This window comes from Scyliorhinus canicula, chromosome 9 (assembly GCF_902713615.1).
Source record: "Scyliorhinus canicula chromosome 9, sScyCan1.1, whole genome shotgun sequence".
In the NCBI taxonomy this organism is placed as follows: Eukaryota; Metazoa; Chordata; class Chondrichthyes; order Carcharhiniformes; family Scyliorhinidae; genus Scyliorhinus; species Scyliorhinus canicula.
Genome location: NC_052154.1, coordinates 43,402,688 through 43,426,331, shown reverse-complemented (window position 1 = coordinate 43,426,331; position 23,644 = coordinate 43,402,688). Strand labels below are relative to the sequence as shown.

Below are 23,644 nucleotides of genomic sequence, written 5' to 3'. Positions count from 1 at the left end.
CGTAGCCGATATCTTTACATTCAATACGACCCGCATTTTACCGGTCCTTATCCTTTTTTAAAAGAAGTGAAATGCTGCTTGCATCAGTGCCTCAGGGAGGGAACTGCGCATTACTGAATCCTCAAACGTCTCCACCAATAATGGTACCAACTGTCCTGCAAACGTCTTATAAAATTTCACTGGGAACCCGTCAGACCCTGGGGCCTTGCCCGTCTACATTCGCCCTATAGCTGTCGTGACCTCTTCCGCACCCAATGGCTCTTCCAACCCTTCACGCTCTTTTCCCCCCTCCATTTTGAGACACTTTAACACCTCCAAGAACTCCAACATAACTGACCCCTCCCCAGGCTCCTCCGACCTGTAAAAGTTCTTATAAAACGATTCAAATGCCCCATTGACTTTGTCCAACCCGCATTTTGGACCTGAATAACCTCTCGAGGTCATCTGCTGCCTCAACTGGCAAGCCAAGAGACGACTAGTCTTCTCCCCATACTCGTACAAACCCCCCCTATGAGCGCTGCAACTGGCGCACCATCATATCTGTGGATAATAGGTCAAATTACATCTGTAGCTTCCTGTTAGCTAGGTGCTCTGGGGTTGGTTCACTCTGGTATCTGCCATCTACCTCCAAGATCTCATCTACCAACCTTTGGCGTTTCTTTTCTCTCCCTCCCCTCGCCCCATCCATATGCGCTTTGTGCAATATGCCCCTCGAACCACTTCTTCCAGGACCTTGCACTGAACCGATAGCAAGACCGACCCATTCTTATTAAATCCCACATACTCCTCTGTCGCCCTTGATATCTGTCCGTAGAACCCCAGGTCTGCCAATAACCCACATCCAGCTTCTAAGCTGGACACTGAACCAAACCCATCTCTAATGCCAGATCCACTAGATTTGGAGCACGTTCCAAGATGACAATCGAGGAGTATTCCGCTCTCCTTGTCTCAAGCGAAAGAGACAGTCCAATCATGAAGTAAATCCCCCCCCCCCCCCAAAAGTGCATAAACTGCGACGGATCAGTTTTCTCTCTTCCCGTCTCCCCCCACCCCCCCCCCCCCCCAAAAAAAGACGGCATCAATACCATTGCTTCCTTTGCTAGCGGGGCAATGACTTTGGCTTAGACCAATTTAATTTTGTATTCAGAATACCGTACAAGATCCTCCCCCAAGATACAACACCGATTTACCTTCCAGTGCCCGATGAACCAACCTGTGTGAAACTGGACCCATTTTTATTAATTAAGATTACTACCTCCGAGCCCTGATTTCAATGCCTGTCTGGTACACTTGGCTCACCCAGCTCTTCCAAAGCCTAGCCTGACTCCTCACCTGCCGGTGGGTCTCCTGCTGAAGCATCACATCGGCCTTTAAATTCTTCAAATGAGAGAAAACCGTTGCTCGTTTCACTGGGCCCCCAGTCCCTAACATTCCAACTGCCTGATTGGGGATCCCTCTTTTCCCCGCCTGTCCCCAACAAAGTCATCAGCCAATTCCTCCACCGTGAGGGAGTATCCCCATCATATTCCAAATCCCTAATGCCAAGGCCCACCCAAGATAACCACCAGCTGCCACCCTCAAGCCGAGACAAAGTAAAACCCCTGGTCACCGTCATCAATCTACCTTTCTCTCCATCCCAGAAATCTCCAGCTACCTCTTGTCGAATCCTAATATCTCCTCACCATTCACACCTTCCAGGCTCATCAAAACCTGTCTGAACAGGTCCAACAGGCCACAGCCCTTCATTCACATTCACTAGTTGAGCTCCTGCTCACTAGCTGAATTCTGCCTGCTAGTGAGGTAGCCCTCTGCCAGGGCCCACACCCAATGAACAAAGAAAAGAATAAACTACCTCGCCCACCCGCTGCAAAGGGATAACCAAGACACAAGCCTTTGAACTTTGCAACCCTCCATTTTGGGCCTTATGTTATCACATTACTGTCTTTATCCCCAGGTTCCTCGGCCCCTCAACCACTCCAAACAACCTATCCCTCCACCACAGAATCGTCAATCTGTTAACCAAATATTGCATGTCCCCAATCAATCCCGTCCAAGTCCTTGTGCTTTAACGAAAGCCTCTGCTTCCCCCCGGTGTTTCAAAAAAGTAATCTTTGGAGTTGTGCGTTACCGTCAGCCTCGTCAGATACACACCCAAACGCAGATCTCTCTTATACAGCGCCGACTTTGCCTTATTAAAGACCGCACGCATCTCGTCGGCTCTGTTCTGACATCCTGATAGATTTGAATACTGCTACCTTCCCACCCCACCTCAAGATTTTCCGTGGCCTATTTCATGGCCCACTCCTCCGTCTAGTAGCACTGAAAACACACTATCACCACCTGTGGTTGCTCATTTGCCCATGCCCTCTCCCGCAGCGTTCGGTGGGCCCAGTCCAGTTCCGGGGAGAGAAACGTATGTCGTCCTCTCTCTTCCTTTCCCACCAACCAGTAAAACTTTGCAAACATCTCGGCAAAGTACTCTTTATCAGCCTCGGGCCCGCTACCCTCTCCGAAACCCCACGATCTGGAGGTTCTGCCTCCTCGATCTGTTCTCCAGATCCTTGACCTTACCTTTAAGCCCTTATTCCTCTCCTCTCCCACCAACAGCTCAGCTTCCAATGAGGCTATCTGGTCACTGTGAAGACCAGGTCTCCTCCACCACTTTCAGCACTTCTCCATGCTCTCACATCGTCTGAGGTTTTTACCAATTTCTCCCCTATTAGGCTGAGCCCGTCTTCCACCAACATTTTGAGGGCCTCCAACATCTCCCTCCCCTGCTCCTCAAAGTGCTTGCCGAATTGTGTCTCAAACTGCCATTACTTCTGTCAGCTTATGCACTGTAAAAGGTGCGGCCCCACCTGACTAGCTTGCCTCTGCCAACTTTGCTCCCAACGAACTTTACACCTTCTCCGTCTCTGCTTGAGGGCTACCACCTGTTCCCTTCATTCCAATGTTCTTTTCTGCGTTCTTTGACATCTTATCACAAAAAACTGTTAGGTGGGCCGTGTCTATACACAAATTTTCCTTGAACTGGACTACAAGGACTAAAAACAAGGACTCTGGCTGGAAGCTACTTTGGTGTGTGACCTCCTACATGTCACCGTTGGACGTCCCCCTTGATGCATTGATTATAACCCTCTATTTAAACTATTTAAAAATAGAACTGAATACAAAAATGGTTGACTTTCCATTCTTGTATGTTTATTGCTATGTGTTGTTTTAAAAGCCTATGTGCAAGTCTTCAATCACTGAAGCTTTTATGATGCTCAAAATGCATTGATGTATTGTAGTGAAGAGGCATTGAGTGTTTGAAGTGTATTCTAAAATCTTAAAATTACAGGGAAACACAGAAAAGCTCATAAGCCAAAAGAAAATCCCAGACCCAAAGAGGTTTTTGTGGCAGAATGGGAGGATGGCGATGGTGATGGTGGTGGTGACTGCAAGCCAAGTATCCTAGATGAGGAGGAATTGTGGGCCAGGCTGGATGAGCTGGAACAACAAGAGGAGCTGCAGGATGAAATTGATAGGTAATGTGTTCAGAGCTTGGTGGTTAACATTTTTCAAAGACACAAGCTGTAAAGCTTCTCAAAGCATTTTGAATTATTTTTAAAGCTAGGGCAGTAATGTCATGGTCATTTCTTTGTTATTTATATAATTTGCACAGTGTTCATTATCACTAAATATTTCCTATTGTTTCAGCAATGCTACGTGATTTTTGGTATGGCAAGTTGCACATTCTATGGTGACCTGGTCTTCTTCAGCATTGTAAATTCTATGATTCAACTAGTGTGTCCGCTACATTGGCTCCCGTATGCACTAACTCCCAAACTTTATCCTTGTATTAGTGCATTGTCCATGCCATTGGTTTCATTGTCAGATAATGTTTATTGCATGTAATACCTGATATGTTCTCTGGATTGCACAGTATAATGGGAGTTACTGGTATTTTCAAGTCTAACACCATTTTGCATTGATTATTGCAGCTGTTGTCAATCATGCTTTAATTTAAAGATAATTTTACTTACATTTTTAAAGCTCAGATAAGAAAGGAAGATGGTAGGAAAGATGCGTAAATGTGGAAAGGTTGCAAGTGCTACATGTAACAGTGGTGGGAATCATGGTTAGGCAATGTTGGGGAAGCAAACAGTGACAGGAACAGATGGGCATTGGGCCTGGGAGTACTGCAGAGGGAGTTCTGAAACATGTCACTGGTAAGAGAACTGAAAGAAGATATCCCCCCCTCCCCCCTGCTCCCACCACCTTCTATTTGGTCCTCTTCACTGAAGAGTTTTTACTTTTTTTTTCAAACCATCAAAGTTTTCAATGCTGAACTTGGGATGCCTTGATGAAGGTGGCAGATCAAAGTTTGTAATAATAGAATCATTGGTCGCACCACAGAAGGAAATAATTCAGCTCTTGGTGTCTGACAGCTCTTTATAAGAGTAGTGTAGCTAGTTTCATTCCCCTGTCCATTCTCTCTAGCTCCCCAGTTTTATTCCTTTCGGGTATTTATACAATTCCTTTCAGAAATCATGACTGAATCTGGCTCAACCACGCTCTCAAATAATGCATATAAATTTTTTCCCCTCCTATTGTCTCTGTTTCTTTTGCCATAATTGGTGTCCTCTGGTTCTCTACCCTTTCTGCCAGTGGGAACAGATTCTCCCATCTACTCTGTCCAGGTCCTTCATTTCAGGGGCTCCTTTTGATTTCCAGGGGCTGTTTTATTCTCCCCAAGTCCTTTGTTATGTCCTGCAGTGTGGTGATGTTAGCATCCGTATTTCTATTGTATTGTTTCATGGTTTCCTTCAGGTAGACAAGATATCACAAATAGCAAATGGAAAGACCTATATCGCAGTTCATCCAATCTCAAGCAGAGTTAATCAGAGCAAAATATTAAGTTAACCATGTGTAACATATTTTACAAAGTAACACTTTATTTGACAATACATGGTTTGGACAATTTGCAATAATAAACAGAGCAAATTTGTCTAAAACTCCAACTATTTGATGTAATGAGCTAAAAATCAGACGAACATGAGCAGTTTAGGTGAATTAGTAAAAGACAAAATGAATCTGCGTGCTTTTATTTTTCAATACTTCCCCAGTCTCCACCCACACCTATCAACACAGAAAATTAAAATCTCTTATTGTCACAAGTAGGCTTCAAACAAAGTTACTGTGAAAAGCCCCTAGTCGCCACATTCTGGCGCCTGTTCGTGGAGGCTGGTACGGGAATTGAACCGTGCTGCTGGCCTGCCTTGGTCTGCTTTAAAAACCAGCTTTTTAGCCCTGTGCTAAATGTGGCAGGCCTTCCCTCTACTTCTGCTGGCTGCCCTTGTTCTTGGTTTATTTAGGTTCTCAGGACCTGCTTTTAGTCTCGATGTCTCTGACCTCTTCTCAAACTTGTGGTTCTGCCGAATGTTAAAGTCGAATAGGTTGTCATTCAATTACTCCAGCTCCCCCAATAACAGGTTCCCAATCTCCTGTCCTTGCTGCTCAAATCATAGCTTCTGTCTCTGGAGGAGAAGCAAGAGTGGGACAGCAGGAACGGTGAACCATAAAAAAGTTACAGCACAGGAAGGGGCTATTCAGCCCATTGTGTCTGCGCTGGCCAAAAAAAACCAGGCAGCTGCTTGTAACACGACTTTCCAACACCTGATCTTGCAGGCTATAACATTTCAGGTGCAGATCCAGGTACCTTTTTAAATGAGTTGAGCATTTCAACTTCCAACATAAAATTTGTGAATTCCACATGCCCATCGTTCCTTTGGGGGAAGACATTTTTCCCAATGTTCCCTCTAATCCTTCGACCAAGCACCTTAAATCTATGCCCCCGGTAATTAACCCCTCAGCTAGGGGAGCAGGTTTTTCCTTTCTATTCCATCTAGGCACTCAATTCTTTACACCTCAATTAGAGGTGTAACCACCCCCCCCCCCCCCCCCCCCCCCAAGCCTCTTAAGGAAAACAACCCTAGTCTATCCAATCTTAGTTGCAATTTTCAAGCCCTGGTAACAGTTCCCCTTTAGTAAGGAGATGATTAAAGATATGCAAATACCACACTCACAAAATGCTATTGGAGGAGCTGGAGCAGCAGCATGGCTTGGGCAAGATCTTTGATTGGAGGAGCATCTCCGAATAGATTCTCGCCCCTGTTTCTTCAATTAAACTGCATGTTGTTTACATGTTCCCTGCATCTTCTATGTTTCATATTTCAACTGGAGGAGTCATGATGTTTGGAATGGAGATGACCTTTCTTGAATTTTTCATCCCAGTCTTACTTTCTCTTTTGTCATCCAAGGGGCTCTGGCCTAAACCCCCCCCCCCCCCCCCCCCCCCCCTTCATGAGTGTACCACAGCTGTACCAGAGGCACTATTCCTTTTTAAAGAAGCCCACTGTTATTGGCAGTTTTGCCAGCCAACCTTCGATGGCAGCATACCCAGGATAAAGCCACTCAACTATTGAAATTGGCCCTTCTCCAATTAAATGGTTTTATTCTCAAACATTTGGTGCAATAATCAATGTTCCCTAAAAGTTCCCCTCCTGACATTTGATCTAGTTAATCCACCTCATTTCCAGAACTAGATCCAGCAATGCCTTTTTCCTCACTCGACCAGAAACTTAATGATCAAGAAAATTTCTGAAGACACGTCACCCTCCCTGCCTTTTATACTATTATCCCAGTATGTATTTTCATACTTAAAATCCCTCTTTATAACCAATCTACAGTTCTTGCCACTCTCCAGTCTCCCTGTAAATTTGCTCCTCTTTATTTTCCCCATTGTTTGGTGGTCATCTAATCATATGTTTCTGCAAGTTCTCTACCTTCCAGCCCATTCATTGGGTTCTCTCTACTCTGGCCTAGTCCTGAATTTGCATCTTTAACTCATCTGTCGTTCTTATGGCCTACCAGTTTATCTTGTTTGAGACCCACACCCAGAGTACTGTACCTTTCACCATTAAACCTGTCCTCACCTGACTATCCTTGCAAACTCCCATCAGTCTGCTTTTCTAATGGTTCTGTCGCTTCCCAAAACTATGCCCCTCTTTCTGGGAACTTTGTGGTTGAATCCCTCCTATCATGTTTCTGCCCCTGTAAGCACTGAAATGGCTTTTGTCAAAGTAATAAATTGCAGTCTATGTGACTATGACTAAAGTAACCCATCCTTTCTCATCCTTTTCAACATGGCTGATCACCGAATTCACCTCCAGTGCCTCTCCACAGTTGAGCTTGCATGATTCCATTCTTATCTCATTGTAGCCGGTGTATCACATGCAAAGGCTTCACTTCCTGCAGAGTAGGAGGCATTACGTCTACTGTGTTCCAAAGATCTATCTGTGGCCTCCATATTTCTCATTTACATGCTCCCCATCCCACATCCTCATCTGAAACCATAGAATTTGTTTACACATATAAACTGAAGTGTCCAACACCCAGCTCCACATTACCATATCTCACGATGATTCCAGCGTCACTAAGTATCAGATGCCTTGCTCAACATTCAGTACTGAATGAGCAGAAATTTACTCCAATTAAATATGGGGAAGACTGACCTCATTGCTTTCAGTCCCCACTCCAAACTCCTTTCGCTGAAACTGAGCAAGACCATTAGGAATAAGCTTCTGACTACATATCTATACTCTCACCAAGACTGAATATTTCCACCTCTACCATTGCTAACACTGTCTATTTCCACCATCATAACATCACTCCACTCTGCCCTAGCCATCTTTTGTTTTTAATTTAGAGTACCCAATTATATATATTGTTTTCCAACTAAGGGGCAATTTACCATGGCCAGTCCACCTATCCTATACATATGAGTTGTGGGGGCGAGACCCACGCAGGCACGGGGAGAAACTCCACATGGAGAGTGATCCACGGCCGGGAACGAACTTTGGTCCTTGCTGCCATGCGGCAGCAGTGCTAACCACTGTGCTGCCAACCCTAGTCATCTGCTGCTGAAATCATCGCGTACCTCAAGATTTGACTCTTCCATTGCACTTCTGGATGGCTTCCTATATTCTACCCTCTGTTAGCTTGAAGCCATCCAAAACTCTGTTGCTTGTGTTCTTCATCGCGAAGAGTCACATTCACCTCTCCTCATTGACCTTCATTGGCTCTCAGTCAAGCAATGTCTCTATTTTTAAAATTATCACCTTTGTTTACAAATCCCTCCATGGCCTCACCCCTCCCTATCCCTGTGACCTTCTCCAGCCCCATGAACCTTTTGTAGTACTCAGTTCTGGCACCCTGAGCAACCCTGATTTCAATTGCTCCACCATTGGTTTTGTCTTCCAACTGGCTAGAATCTGAGTTGAACTTATCCACCTCTGCCTCTCTTTCTTCCTTTAAGCTTAAGCTACTCGTTAAAACCTAACTAGAGCCTTGGGTTCAGTTCAAAGGCTGCTTGTGAGTTGCTTTGGGATATTTTATTTCATTAAAGTTACTGTATGATACAAGTTGCTCCTGTGGTATTGCAGGAATTCTGGCCCAAACAATGGGTTGTTAGTTTACCAACAAAGTTTGCTGTGTACCAATTTGTTGTCCCACCACTCAAATGGATTGGAGGCATGGATCTGGCATTGCTGCAATCTCGAGCAATTTGATTATCTTCTCTGGTGCTGTTTGACTGTACTTGCGGCCACATTCCAAACGGTCCATTGTGATGCATTCACATGTCTCCTCATAAAATTCCCAAAGCTGTTTTCTATACCTATTGCAATAAAAGTGAAGTAGACTTTAAAAGAGGCTCAAAAACTACCTCTACATCTTGGTACATCTAATAGATACAATTGAATTATTTCTCCATATATTTTGTAGCATAGAAATCTTGGAGCCAATGCTCTGAGATAAGGAATAGTTGACGAAGGTTGACAGCAGTTCAATGAATAATCAAAATGTAAAAATTCACCATTTACTTTTCTCAGTTCATTCCAAAGCAAATAAGACCTACCATGATGTCAATAGACTAATATTTGGCCTGTGCTTAGTTAAACGTCTCAAAGCAGGTAAAATATGATATAATACTAATTGGAATTACTATCAGCAAAATTTCAGCTATTACTACTTCACACGGAAATGTCTGTCTGCAATGTACCATTTGCAGCCAGGCCTCTAGCACTTTTAAACCAGCCACATGAAGATACATGAAAAAAGCCGAGAATTAAGTTCCCTTTCCCTCGGTGTGGAGAACTGCATGTTTTCTCCTCGATATTGCTGAATGATAACTCTGAATGGCGGGTCTCAATTATCAACCTACATCCTGCCAATGTGATGTCTAACACCCCATTACCCACATGAACATTGCAAGTAAGATCCTTGTAAGATTAGAAAAAAATTGATGTTGAAAACTGGTGCATTATAATGTGATACTATATATAATTGGCCAGAAAAAAGTGTAATCCTGTCTCAAATTTTATGCTTCCCAGTTTGGTTGGCTTAGAGAACAGTGAAGAAATTTGCTTTAAAACAATTCATTTTGCAATATTGCATTAAAAAAGAGGAGAAATTTAATAAAATTGGTCAAATTTCATATTAACAGGCCCCTTGAATTTTTGATGTTGTGGTTTATGAAGTTGTCCAAGCCTTTTATTACTGTCATTTATCTGTCTAGTTTTTATCTGCCATTTACACATTTACAAACTTTTGCAGAGCACCCGAAGCAGCTTAAATGTGAATTATTTTCAATCAGATTAAAGAACCCAATCTCCACTCACCCAAATAACATTTGGTCAGAACATGTAAAGTTGTTGCTGATATAGTGACTTGTAAGGCATGAGAGGGAGTTCCTTTCAGACTTGATTTATTATCAAAACTTCAGAACTATTGGAAGGTACTAAATGTGAATTATTGGCTTTCGGATGCAGAGTGAATACAATCAGTTTTTTCTCTTTGAATTTATGGTCATTCACACTTTTTAATACAATTAATGTATCTTAATTAAGTTTGAATTTGTTTTGTTCAGTTGCTTTGCAGCCTAATTGGTCAAATGCAAGTATTGTAGTTCATTCTAAGCAATAGTAAAAAATATTATGGGGTCAGTCTTAGAAAAGTAATTTTGTTCTTGTTTTTTTTTTGAAGCAAAGAGCATTTGTAAAAGTTGAATGGAATTGTAATAGTTGTCATGTAGCAAATGTAGCCAAGGTTATCATAATGCAATTCTCTTATAAAATTCTGGAGAGAAATTAACATCAAGGATACTAAACTTAATAGAATAGAATAAAATAAATCAAAATCACAGAATTATTTCATGAACTGCTGAGGGACTGAATTACAACAAAAGAAATAGGATGAGGAATAAGTTATGTGGCTCCTTGAAGCTTCTCTCCTTCAGTAAGATTCATGTGATACCTAGATTCCAATTTTCTGCCTATTCTTGTATCCCTTGATTCCCTTTGTCCAGAAAAATGCTGTTGAAGTCTTGTAACGAAAAATCATTGCCCAGTGAAGCGTGTGAAAAATATTGTTACTTGCAGGGCGCAATGTTTTAGTACTAGCACAATTATTCTTCAAATATATGGATCAGCAAACTTTCCAAAGTTGATGTATAATTTGGAAGAAAACATCAGAGTCCAGGGAGCCTCGGCCTCTACAAAGATGTGATTTAAGTGAGATAATTATTTTCTCCAGCACTCCTGCTTTAAGATGACTCATCGATTCAATTACAGAGCTATAAAGTGCAAATAACCTATATTTAACAAAACCAATTTCCTTTGTGATTGAAGACTAACTCATCAAAATTGAGATTTATATTCTTTTTGACCGTATTAGTGCAATAGCAAATTTTTTGCAGGTATCTGTTACTTCACTGTCACCTCTGCATTGTCACTCCAGGGACACATTTCTCTAGCTGACTGATACCGTTTTCATAAATGGTAGGTAATGCATCTGAATGCTAAAAGAGATGACTAGGGAAATTGCAAATGCACTAGTGATAATTTACCAAAATTCACGCGACTCTGGGGTGGTCCCGGTGGATTGGAAATTAGCAAACATGACACCACTGTTTTAAAAAAAAAAAAGGAGGTAGGCAAACAGCGGGTAATTATAGGCCAGTAAGCTTAACTTCAGTAGTAGGGAAGATGCTGGAATCTATCATCAAGGAAGAAATAGCGAGGCATCTGGATAGAAATTGTCCCATTGGGCAGACGCAGCATGGGTTCATAAAGGGCAGGTCGTGCCTAACTAATTAGTGGAATTTTTTGAGGACATTACCAGTGCTGTAGATAACGGGGTGCCAATGGATGTGGTATATCTGGATTTCCAGAAAGCCTTTGACAAGGTGCCACACAAAAGGTTGCTGCATAAGATAAAGATGCATGGTGTTAAGGGTAAAGTAATAGCATGGATAGAGCAAAGAGTGGGGATTAATGGGTATTTCTCTGGTTGGCAATCAGTAGCTAGTGCCGTCCCTCAGGGATCAGTGTTGGCCCCACAATTGTTCACAATTTACATAGATGATTTGGAATTGGGGACCAACGTCAATGTGTCCAAGTTTGCAGATGACACTAAGATGAGTGGTAAAGCGAAAAGTGCAGAGGATACTGGAAGTCTGCAGAGGGATTTGGATAGGTTAAGTGAATGGTCTAGGGTCTGGCAGGTGGAATACAATGTTGACAAATGTGAGGTTATCCATTTTGGTACGAATAACAGCAAACGGGATTATTATTTAAATGATAAAATATTAAAGCATGCTGCTGTGCAGAGAGACCTGGGTGTGCTAGTGCATGAGTCGCAAAAAGTTGGTTTACAGGTGCAACAGGTGATTAAGAAGACGAATGGAATTTTGTCCTTCATTGCTAGAGGGATGGAGTTTAAGACGAGGGAGGTTATGCTGCAATTGTAGAAACATTGTCCAAAATTCTTTGATTAACCTAGGACAAAAGTTCGGCGCAACATCGTGGGCCGAAGGGCCTGTTCTGTGATGTATTTCTCTATACGGTGTGAGTGAGGCCACACCTGGAGTATTGTGTTCAGTTTTGGTCTCCTTACTTGAGAGTCCTCTGCTGTTTGTGATTTTCATTAACGACTTGGATGAGGGAGTTGAAGGGTGGGTCAGTAAATTTGCAGATGATACGAAGATTGGTGGAGTTGTGGATAGTGAGGAGGGCTGTTGTCGGCTTCAAAGAGACATAGATAGAATGCAGAGCTTGGCTGAGAAGTGGCAGATGGAGTTTAACCCTGACAAGTATGAGGTTGTCCATTTTGGAAGGACAAATATGAATGCGGAATACAGGGTTAACGGTAGGGTTCTTGGCAATGTGGAGGAGCAAAGAGATCTTGGGGTCTATGTTCATAGATCTTTGAAAGTTGCCACTCAAGTGGATAGAGTTGTGAAGAAGGCCTATGGTGTGCTAGCGTTCATTAGCAGAGGGATTGAATTTAAGAGCCGTGAGGTGATGATGCAGCTGTACAAAACCTTGGTCAGGCCACATTTGGAGTACTGTGTGCAGTTCTGGTTGCCTCATTTTAGGAAGGATGTGGAAGCTTTGGAAAAGGTGCAAAGGCGATTTACCAGTTTGTTGCCTGGAATGGAGAGTAGGTCATACGAGGAAAGGTTGAGGGTGCTAGGCCTTTTCTCATTAGAACGGAGAAGGATGAGGGGCGACTTGATAGAGGTTTATAAGATGATTAGGGGAATAGATAGAGTAGACAGTCAGAGACTTTTTCCCCGGGTGGAACACACCATTACAAGAGGACATAAATTTAAGATAAATGGTGGAAGATATAGCGGGGATGTCAGAGGTAGGTTCTTTACCCAGAGAGTAGTGGGGGCATGGAATGCACTGCCTGTGGAAGTAGTTGAGTCGGAAACGTTAGGGACCTTCAAGCGGCTATTGGGTAGAATAATGGAGTGTAGGTTAACTTCTTAAGGGCAGCACGGTAGCATTGTGGATAGGACAATTGCTTCACAGCTCCAGGGTCCCAAGTTCGATTTCGACTTGGGTCACTGTCTGTGTGGAGTCTGCACATCCTCCCCGTGACTGCGTGGGTTTCCTCCGGGTGCTCTGGTTTCCTCCCACAGTCCAAAGATGTGCAGGTTGGGTGGATTGCCCATGAAAAATTGTCCAAAATTCTTTGATTAACCTAGGACAAAAGTTCGGCGCAACATCGTGGGCCAAAAGGCCTGTTCTGTGCTGTATTTCTCTATACGGTGTTAGTGAGGCCACACCTGGAGTATTGTGTTCAGTTTTGGTCTCCTTACTTGAGAAAGGATGTACTGGCACTGGAGGGTGTGCAGAGGAGATTCACTAGATTAATCCCAGAGCTGAAAGGGTTGGATTAGGAGGTGAGGTTGAGTAGACTGGGACTGCACTCGTTGGAATTTAGAAGGATGAGGGGGGATCTTATAGAAACATATAAAATTATGAAGGGAATAGATAGGATAGATGCGGGCAGGTTGTTTCCACTGGCGGGTGAAAGCAGAACTAGGGGGCATAGCCTCAAAATAAGGGGAAGTAGATTTAGGACTGAGTTTAGGAGGAACTTCTTCACCCAAAGGGTTGTGAATCTATGGAATTCCTTGCCCAGTGAAGCAGTAGAGGCTCCTTCATTGAATGCTTTTAAGATAAAAGTTTTTTGAAGAATAAAGGGATTAAGGGTTATGGTGTTCGGGCCGGAAAGTGGAGCTGAGTCCACAAAAGATCAGCCATGATCTCATTGAATGGTGGAGCAGGCTCGAGGGGCCAGATGGCCTACTCCTGCTCCTAGTTCTTATGTTCTTAAGTTATGTAACAGAGTGTACTGTCAACTATACTGTCTGTTAAAATACTGTAGCACAGGTTTGAATAAATTAACTCTCGAAGAAGCCAGTTATTACTCTTTGTAATTTGTGATTATTTGTATCAGAATGTCTGCTGATGGAAATAGTGAAGAAAGTAGCTCCTCTGAAGAAGAGAAAGACAAAAACATAAAGCCCAACATAGATGAGAGGCCTGATTGGAAGAATCTTCTTGCTGAACATGAAAACGATGACCATGAAAAAGCAACTGAATTGAGTGTACCTAGTACCCATATTAACGGCTTGGAACAGAAACACAGTCACGAAGATGATGAAGAAGTTATTGGTGATGATGACAATGTTCCAACCATACACTTCATACACACAGTGGAACCAAAAAGAGTTAGTATTTATAATTTTTTAGCCTTTTAAATTTTTAATCAGAAGGGACAGAGTCCTAAGTTATTGGTCGCCACCTCTTTTACATTTCCCTAGGATATCTGGGGATTTTCTAAATTGTGGAGCTGCAGCTACAGTCTGCCGCATAACTTTGCATGTAGTTCAAGGACAGGCCAACTAGAGCCAGTATATTTCAATGGCCTGAAAAGCTTAAATGTTGTCTTTCTGCCACTGTTACTGCTCAGTCCCCACCTCTGCAAAACCATGTTAATGGCATATGGTAGGACATATCTGCCCTTTTGCAACATCACAAGAAACCTCATGGTGCCAGCATGAAAGATCAGTTTAAAGAAGCATTTAAGAACATGGTTATGTGGTCCAAATCTTAAAAATGTGGGAATACCCGAATTGTATGTTGAGTTAAATAAATCCAGTATTTTTTCAGTAAAATGCAAAGTAATGTAATCCTTGCATTTTCAACATGAGACAACACCTTTCAGCCCTTGGGCCTATGCCAGAGCTAACTTGCAATAGTTACTATGCTAACCCCAGCCTCTGCAAGTCCTTTTTAATATTTTGCCTTGTGTTTAATTCCTCCTTGAATACGTTTATATTTTAGTTCTGATTTTACAACAGTTCCTAATTTAAAAAGCAAGAGCACAATCTTAAGTTCAAAAGTTGTGCCAATTCAGCCAGTGTTCGGTGTGGTGTCCATCCACGTTCCATATAATTTGACTAAATTTGTAGGCTATTACTTGTTTCTGCCCAATGAAACTTTAACTCAGGCCAGAGAAGAAAGCGCAAAAACTTTGAAAGTACTTTGATATAGTCCACGTGTGTTTACTGTCTTTACCATAAGAGTCTTTACTCTATCAGGTCAAACCAAATAAAACTGACGTTTTGATCAGAGACTAAACAGCAGTTATTTAAATAAAGGATTGTTGTATCTTGTCTTATTGGCATTTTAACACGGAGAAAGAACTATCATATATATGTTTGCTTTACAATGATCGCCACAATATTTTCGGACATAATTAGTGTTTATACAAGTTAAACGGAAATATGGAAGCATTAATTATTAATTTGCACTTCCATGTGAAGATGTTATTTTATGTTTTGTCGTGAGGATTTTACTATAGTTTCTAAGTCTTTGAATTTGTACACTTTTAGGTAAGAATAAATACCGGCAAGAACACGACCTTAAAATTCAGTGAAAAGAGGGAAGAGGCTAAACGCAAAAGGAGAAACAGCACTGGCAATGGAAACACCGCTCCAGAGCTGCGAAATATCAAAACTCCTGCAGATATTTACAGGTACTTTTAATTTGCCAAATTTCTGAATGCCGAGTTTTCGTAGCTTAATTTTTCAAATTTGTAATGCCATTTTCTTATCGTAAGCTCAGTTGCTGTATTTTTGTTGTAGACTTTTTGTTGATGTTGTCAATGGAGAATACATTCCTCGTAAATCGATTCTGAAGTCACGGAGTCGAGAGAACAGTGTATGCAGTGATACAAGTGAGAGTAGCACAACAGAATTTGAAGACCGGCGGTGTACCTTACGATCTCTGAGTCATGAAGAAGCTATACACAGTGATGCCAGTGAATGCAGTATTTTGGAAGAAGAGGGAAACCTTTCTAGTAAACCTTTCCCTTTGCCTAGTTCCTTTGAGGTAAGAGGTGATACTAGTTTTGTATTTTGTTTTCATTATTTTAGTTTTCTTGAAGGGACCTATGTACTCTGTTCTAACCCTTGCCTGCAACTCAAATTAGTACAATAAATTCACACACCTACATAGGAGTATACCCTAGGTGGTGAATCATTTCAGAAATTGTCTTGGGTAAGTAAAGATCTGGTCATGTTACGGTCTTCCTCATAAGCAACATTACTTGTCTAATATATGTGGCAAATAGTACCATATTTGAAGTGTAGCCAGGAGGGTAGTAACAGACATCAAGAAGATAACCACTGAAGTAGGCAGATGCATGCAAATGAAATTTAACATGCAATTCATTTTGGTGGGAAGAATGAGGAGATGCAATGCAAATTAAATGCTTCCAATTTTACAGGAGGTGGTCAGGAACTGAGACCAGTATGTATGCAAGTCTTTTCGGGTGCCAAGACCAGCTGAAATGTATGCTTAAAAAGGCACATGGGGTCCTTGGTTATAAAAATAGACACGAGTACAACGCAAGGCAATTGTTAAACCTTTATAAAACACCTGATTGTGGTCCTAGCTAGGTCCTAACATTAAGGGGAAATGTAATAGAGCTGTTGAAAATAATGAAGGGTTTTGAGAGAGCATTAAGAAAAACTGTTACCAGTTGGTAAAGTCCGAAACCAGAGGAGACCGATTTAAGGACATGAGCAAAAGAGCCAAAGTTGACATGAAAAAGAAAACTTACATAATGAGCTGTTATGATCTGGAGTGCCCTGCTTGAAATGGTGGTGGAGGCAGATTCAATATCTTTTGCAGGGAAATTTGCTGATTACTTGCAGTGGAAAATTTGTGAAGCAATGGGAAACGTTCAGGGGATTGGGGAGTAATTGAAAGCTCATTTAGAAAACTAGTACTGACACAATAGACTGAATGAATGGCCTACTCATGCTGTTTCATTGTGATTCTATGTGATCATGTATAGATTTAGAAATTGAATTATTATGCAAGAAATACAGGAGTACCATCGCACCAGTTGAGGAGAAGAAGCTGTGTAGTTCATTGAGTGCTGGCAGCCCTTTTTGGTATGTCACCCAAATGGGCCATTATGAACTTTAAGAATGACTTAGGAGGATGTTGAACTCAGGAGAACAGCCTTATCCGGTCCATCTTAATCTGGTTTTCGTTCTTTATCCCCCTTCCTAACTGTTTAGCTCAAGGTTTAGAGAACAATTTGTGCCCCTGACTCGTACTTTCATAGGTGAATTGAGTCAGTGACCAGTGATCAAACCTTCCTAATCTGTAAGGCTTATTACCATGCTGAGGAGCAAATTTATGCACTGAATCACCTGAAGTAATACTGTTCCCAATGGCAGTAGTGAAACTCCTCCAAGTTTATTTTGCAGGATGGTTTCTACTTCAAAGCAACTGTGCATTGTAAACTTGTAAATAACTGCCCTGCTCATGGCAGTCCCTTATCCAGTGGTTAGGGAAAGGATCATTTGGGAAAGAAGCAAAGCCCCTAATGACCATTTTTTTTTGTTCCTTCTGGTGATTGAGTGCTTAAGAGGGCACTGGAGATTGCACTGCCAGCATAAGCATGGGTCAAAATTTATAGCTTTTTACCTCCGTCCGAACATAACTATTCTAGCTGCACTGATGTTCAGTTTGGGTCCTGCCAGTGTCGGCCAGCTCCTGACCTAATTACAGCCTTGGTTCAAACATGGACAAAGGAGCTGAACTCCAGAAGTGAGAGTGACTGCCCTTAACATCAAGCCAGCATTTGACTTCAAGGAGCCGAGCAAAACTGGAGTCAATGGGAGACCGGGGAGAAATTGTCCGTTGGTTGGAGTCATACCTAACACAAAGGAATATGGTTGTGGTTGTTGGAGGCCAAACATTTCAGTTCCTGGACATCAGTGCAGGAACTCCTCAGTGTAATTTCCTAGGCTCCACCATCTTCAACTGCAGCATCATTGGCGGGTCCCTCCATCATAAGGTCAGAAGTCGGGGTGCTCGCTGAATCCCCCACTATCAACATCCTGGGGGTTACCATTGAACAGAAACTAAACAACTCGCCATATAAATACTGTGGCTACAAGAGCAAGTCAGAGGCTTGGAATCACCTGGCGATTAACTGACTACCCCCCAAAGCCTGTCCTCCATCTACAAGGCACAAGTCAGCGGTGTGACTGAATACACTCCACTTGCCTGGATGCATGCAGCCCCAACAACACTCCAGAAGCTCGACACTATCTTGGACAAAGCAACCCATGCGCCAACATCCACTCCCTCCCCCACCGCACATGTTCCTTTGTATTTGGTATGACTCCAACCAATGGAACATTTGGCAGCAGTTTGTACCATCTACAAGATGCACTGCAGCAACTCCAGGCTCCTTAGTACCTTCCAAACCTATTACAACTAACATCTAAAAGGACAAGCTTAGCAGATACATGGGAACAACATCACCTGGAAGTTTCCTTCAAAGCCACTCTACCAGCCTGTCTTGGAAATATATTGCCATTCCTTCACTGGTGCTTGGTCAAAATCCTGGAACTCCCTACCAACACATGTTGCAGCAATTAAAGAAGGGAGCTTATCACCACCTTCTCGAGGACAGTTGGGAAGAGGCAATAAATGCAGGCCTAGTCAGCGTCATCCAGATCCCATTAATGACTTTTAAAAAGATAGATTAGGTACAAAATTCACCCATCTAGTTTTGAGTTGCTGACCTGTACAAATCCCACAAGTGAAGATTTGTGACTAGCAAAAGGAAAGCTGTGATAACTTGCATAGTTTGCTCTTGAGTTTGTGAGCTATAAATTTGAAATCTTAATTAAAATGTCTTATTAATTGTAAGGATATTCAATTTATTATTTATTACTTTTGATAGGCATTTTCAGGCACTGTAGTGGAAAAGGAACCTATCTCGCCTACATTAATTGCACATTCTACTATTGCTCATCCTGTCCTACCCACAATTCCTGAGAAGAAAGTGTCTGAAGAGGAAAGTTTTCTTGAAACGTCACAAGAACTTCCAAAGAGAGTTTCAAAGTTTAAAGCTGCCAGGATGCAGCAGAGAAAATGAACTTTTTTGCAATACTGTCTGTTTCATGTTTTGTGGCTGAACTAGAACTTGATGAACAGGATCTGTGCACAATCCTGGTTTACACAAAGTCCTGTTTAATTTCCTGTTGAGCATCTTACAAACTGTGATTTTTTTTTCATACATTAATAAGTTGAATGTTTGTTTTCAGAAAAATCTAAATGTGGAATTGATTTTGTAAAACCTCCACAGTGCTCCATTTTCCAGTTTTGGGTTCCATTCGTCGGCCCCTAAAAGCAAGTTACACCCATGTTTCTTTATAAACTTAATCTGCGACACTTAGTTATGTTTATTTTGATGTACTGAATAGATTTTTAAAAAACTGCTGCAACCTGTGTTCTCAAGCAAATATGCTATTTTGTGTATAATTCTTAAAAGGTCTTTGTAAAAGTGTTGACTGGAAATTACAAGCTTTCATCTTCAAAACCATTTGTAAAATTGTGTGTGCATTAGTTTCATTTTAATAAATTTTTGCATGCAAAGTATACCTTTGTACATTAAAGAAAAAATGGTTGTTAATTTGTTGACAGTGTAAGACTATGGACCATATGGGACAGGATTTGTTACACTGTTAAAAACAACATAATTGTACCTCCCCTACTAATTTATCTGGGTATTTGTTCAGTTTTATTTTACAATGAGGTGAAGTGCCTGCCATTTAATGAGTAGTTGGATGCCACATTTCAAATTTGGTACTTAACCTGTGCTGCATCTTTTTGTGGCAATACATTTAATTCCTCTGAATGCCCTGAAGCAATACACTGATTGGAATTATGGCCTTCAACAAAAAGTTAATGAAAAATACAGCACTAAATGATTGTGATATCATTGACTGCAAATTGCCTTGGTAAACCTGTAATCCCAAAAAATTCTGTGTCTGCTATGTGTTATGCATACTAGAGCAACTTGCTTTGATATTCACACATTTGTGTGTAGATTCTCTTGTTTTGGAACTACAATGCCGACAAGTGTTTTACTGTTTCAAGGCACTCAAAAGTGCATGCTTTAGATTGGTACATCTTTTGAAATTATAATGTTCACTGGAATCAACTGGAATGCTGCCGACAGAGGTTCATTCCATAATCTGGGAATTTACTGATATGTTTATCGATCACCCAGTATGCTCCTATGGGCATATTGGAAAACAATGCTATGATTGAAGGCCTCTTTTACTTTAGGTTGTAGAAGCTGTGAAGTATTAATTACGAAGGAAACCCTTCTAGTGGAAACAATGGGATGCCATTTTTGCAAGAATTCTCCATTCACCCACTAATTTTTGTGGGCAACAAAATTTAACTTCCACCATTTCTCTGCAGTTCAGTGGTTGTCGCTTGAAACTCGACTGGTATATGTACAAATAGAATTTTGTTCCAGGGATGCTGTTGCTTCTACTGGTAAACACACTTCGGCACAAATTTCAACAATTTAAGATGTGATGTTACTATGGCTGAAACATTTCCCACCCAGGACAAAAGTGGCCACTGAAATGATAAATTAGGTTTTTTCCCCTGTAGAAAATATTGCAACCTAGTATGCACTGTCCTCAGAATTTGTCTGTTTTAGAACATAGAACAGTACTGCACAGAACAGGCCCTTCGGCCCTCGATGTTGTGCCGAGCCATGATCACCCTACTCAAACCCACGTATCCACCCTATACCCGTAACCCAACAAACCCCCCTTAACCTTACTTTTTAGGACACTACGGGCAATTTAGCATGGCCAATCCACCTAACCCACACACCTTTGGACTGTGGGAGGAAACCGGAGCACCCGGAGGAAACCCACGCACACACGGGGAGGACGTGCAGACTCCGCACAGACAGTGACCCAGCCGGGAATCGAACCTGGGACCCTGGAGCTGTGAAGCATTTATGCTAACCACCATGCTACCGTGCTGCCCCTAATCGTTTTCTGTAGCGATTGAATTTTTTTTTTTCATGGTGCTGTTTTGCATCGACCACAAGTTGAAATTCCACATTTGAGGAAGATGGTTTTCATTCCATGACCGGATTGATTTCACCCAGTACTGACGTCATCATTCTCTGGCAACTCCAGCTTTTACAATTGTTTAAGATGCCTGTTTTTGGCTTTTGAATTACAGTAGATATCTCTTGTGTTCATAGCCCCAAGCCCAATGGAGTAAGCAATTCCACCTCCTGGTTACCAGTATGGCCTGTCTTGATAAAGTGGAAGATTCCGTGGAAATTATAATAAATAAAGAGCATTTGACCCAACTAAGCCCTGTACACCATCTTTCTCCAGCACTGTGACACTTAATTTCTGACATTTAATCCCGGATGAGGTCCAATCTCCTTCAATTAGATTATTGAGCAGACGGAAGCTGTTGCCGTTCTTAATCCTCACCAAACTTCCTGTGTGTCTGACCCTGGTTTCTTGTGCCTCCTCTCCTCCCGCAACCTCCTTGATTTTCCCTTTATCTCTACAGCCATCTACTGCAATCTGGAATTCAATTTTGCATATTTTTCAGTCTTCAAAGCTTTGTTTTATTTATTAAAGATGTTATATAATTGCTTTGAAAGTTCATGTATGCCACATCTACTGTATTTTCCCCATCTACTCTATCTGAGCATCTTTTTCAGAACTTCACATCAGGTTGGTTGAGCACAAATTCCACATTGGCTGCTTCTAAATATGGCTACTTTTTATTTTCACTGCACTAAAATCCTTAACGCTGCCTAAATTGACCTTTCATAAAGTGAGCGATACCAACAAACTGGAGGCCTGTAGTCCGTTTCCACCGTGAATTTCGGCAGGCCGTAAATGTAGTCATGAAACTTGACTATTCCTGTCAGGACACCCAGACACTCCTTTTTGATCTGGGCATACCATTGCTCAGTGGGCGTCATGGCCCTGGAGGCATATGCCACTGGAGCCCAGGATGAGGAGTCATCTCGCTGGAGGAGCACCGCCCCAATGCCGTCCTGGCTTGCATCAGTTGATATCTTGGTTTCCTTGGTTGGGTCAAAGAACGCTAGAACTGTGGCTGTGGTGAGCTTTGCCTTCAGCTCATGCCATTCTGCTTCATGTGTGGGCAGCCACTGGAATGCCGTTGACTTCTTGACGGGAGGGCCGTGGTGTGGGATATTGTATTGGGAATGAATTTCCCGAGAAAGTTGACCGTGCCGAGGAAGCGGAGGACTGCCTTCTTGTCCTCCGGGGTCTTCATGGCGTTGATCGGCAAGACCTTGTTGGCGTCTGGCCGCACGCCCTGCTGCGAGATGTGGTCACCTAGAAACTTAATATCCGATTGACTAAATGAGCACTTGGCCCTGTTGAGCTGGAGACCACGTTCATTAATTTGCTGGAAGGCCTGCTTGAGGCGAGCGATGTGTTCCTGGGGCGTTGTGGACCAGATAATCACGTCGTCCACGTATACTCGCACCCCCTCGATGCCCTCCATCATCTGCTCCATGATGCGGTGAAACTCTTCAGAGGCAGATATGATGCCGAAAGGCATGCGTTTGTAGCAGTAGCGACCGAACGGGGTGTTGAACGTGCACAGCTTGTGACTGGACGCGTCCAGCTGTATTTGCCAAAAGCCCCGGGAGGTGTCCAGCTTAGAGAAGAATTTGGGATGAGCCATCTCACTGGTCAACTCTTCATGTTTCGGGAACAGGTAATGCTCCCGCATGATGTTGCGGTTTAGATCCTTAGGATCAATCCTTAGGACGATCCTTGAGGGGCGCTGGCTCCCGGTGTGGTGCATGAACTACAGGGGTGGTGTTCGGCTTGAGCAGGATTTTATATTGGTACGGGAGCGTGCCCATTCCATCGAATACTCTGTGGTACTGCATGATAATGTCGTCTGTGTCGGCTTGCAAATTTCCATCGGGCGAGACCTTCCTCAGTGACGATGATATGGTGTGGACTCGCTGAACCAGGTTCAGGAGCTTGCAGGCGCGAGCACCGAGCAGGGACGCCCTGTCAGGCCTGACGATTTCAAACCGTAATGTTGCCTTGTTGGATACCCCTAGTTGACACGAGCCACTGGCAGCTATGGCATTGCCATCGTAGTCAAGGAGCTGGCAGGCCGGTGGAAGAATGCTTGGTCGGGCCTGGATGGTGTCGAGGTCGGATTGTGAGATGAGGTTCACAGACGCGCCGGTGTCCAGTTTAAATCGGCTGCGAGCCTTGTCAACTGTGAGGACAGCACACCGCTCGTTGTCTGGATCCACACTGAGGATCGAGAGGCATTGCGCAGGTGTGGTGGAGGCCAGCTCGTGTGTGGTTATGATGCCCACCCGATATGTAGACTTGAGGCTGTCAGCAGCAGGGTCCGTTGGGCTGTCGGGAGCGGAATCTGGCATACCTTGCTGTATTGAGCGGACACTTCTGTGCCGCAGCTGGGATCGCTGGCTGCTGAGTGGTGGAGCAGATCTGCAAAGGGCTGCGTAGTGGCCAAGCTTGCCACACTGGAGACATCGGCGTCCTTTTGCCAGACATTGCTGCTTTAAGTGGGTGGGGCCACAATTCGGACACGTCATGACGCTGATGTCAGCGCGTTCCGTGCGCCATCGCACATGCACAAGAGCTGAGAATTAAACCGCAAGTAGTAAGCAAAACAGCATTGTTAAGAGACTACAGTGGAAATGAAGTCGTCAATTACAGAGTTCATACTAAAATTTTCTATTGTAGCGGCGGAATGCGAGTAGAAGCATGTGAGGAACTTCAGCTAGTTAAGCGATTTTTACAGTGCAGGCAGTTCTGCAACCAATCCCCATGCATCAGTAGATT

General features: G+C 42.8%; 1 protein-coding gene across 3 annotated transcripts in view; it reads left to right on the top strand.

Annotated features, from left to right (window-relative positions):
• The window catches only part of uri1 (URI1 prefoldin like chaperone), a 68,850-nt gene extending 49,453 nt beyond the window's left edge, over nucleotides 1–19,397 (top strand). For all 3 annotated transcript variants that reach the window (XM_038806610.1, XM_038806612.1, XM_038806611.1), the window contains exons 7-11: nucleotides 3,341–3,527; nucleotides 13,855–14,128; nucleotides 15,296–15,438; nucleotides 15,548–15,794; nucleotides 18,676–19,397. In XM_038806610.1, coding sequence (XP_038662538.1) covers nucleotides 3,341–3,527; nucleotides 13,855–14,128; nucleotides 15,296–15,438; nucleotides 15,548–15,794; nucleotides 18,676–18,870 — 1,046 coding nt within the window. In that variant the 3' untranslated portion in view covers nucleotides 18,871–19,397. The remainder of the gene's footprint in view (nucleotides 1–3,340; nucleotides 3,528–13,854; nucleotides 14,129–15,295; nucleotides 15,439–15,547; nucleotides 15,795–18,675) is intronic.
• The last annotated feature ends 4,247 nt before the right edge of the window (nucleotides 19,398–23,644 follow it).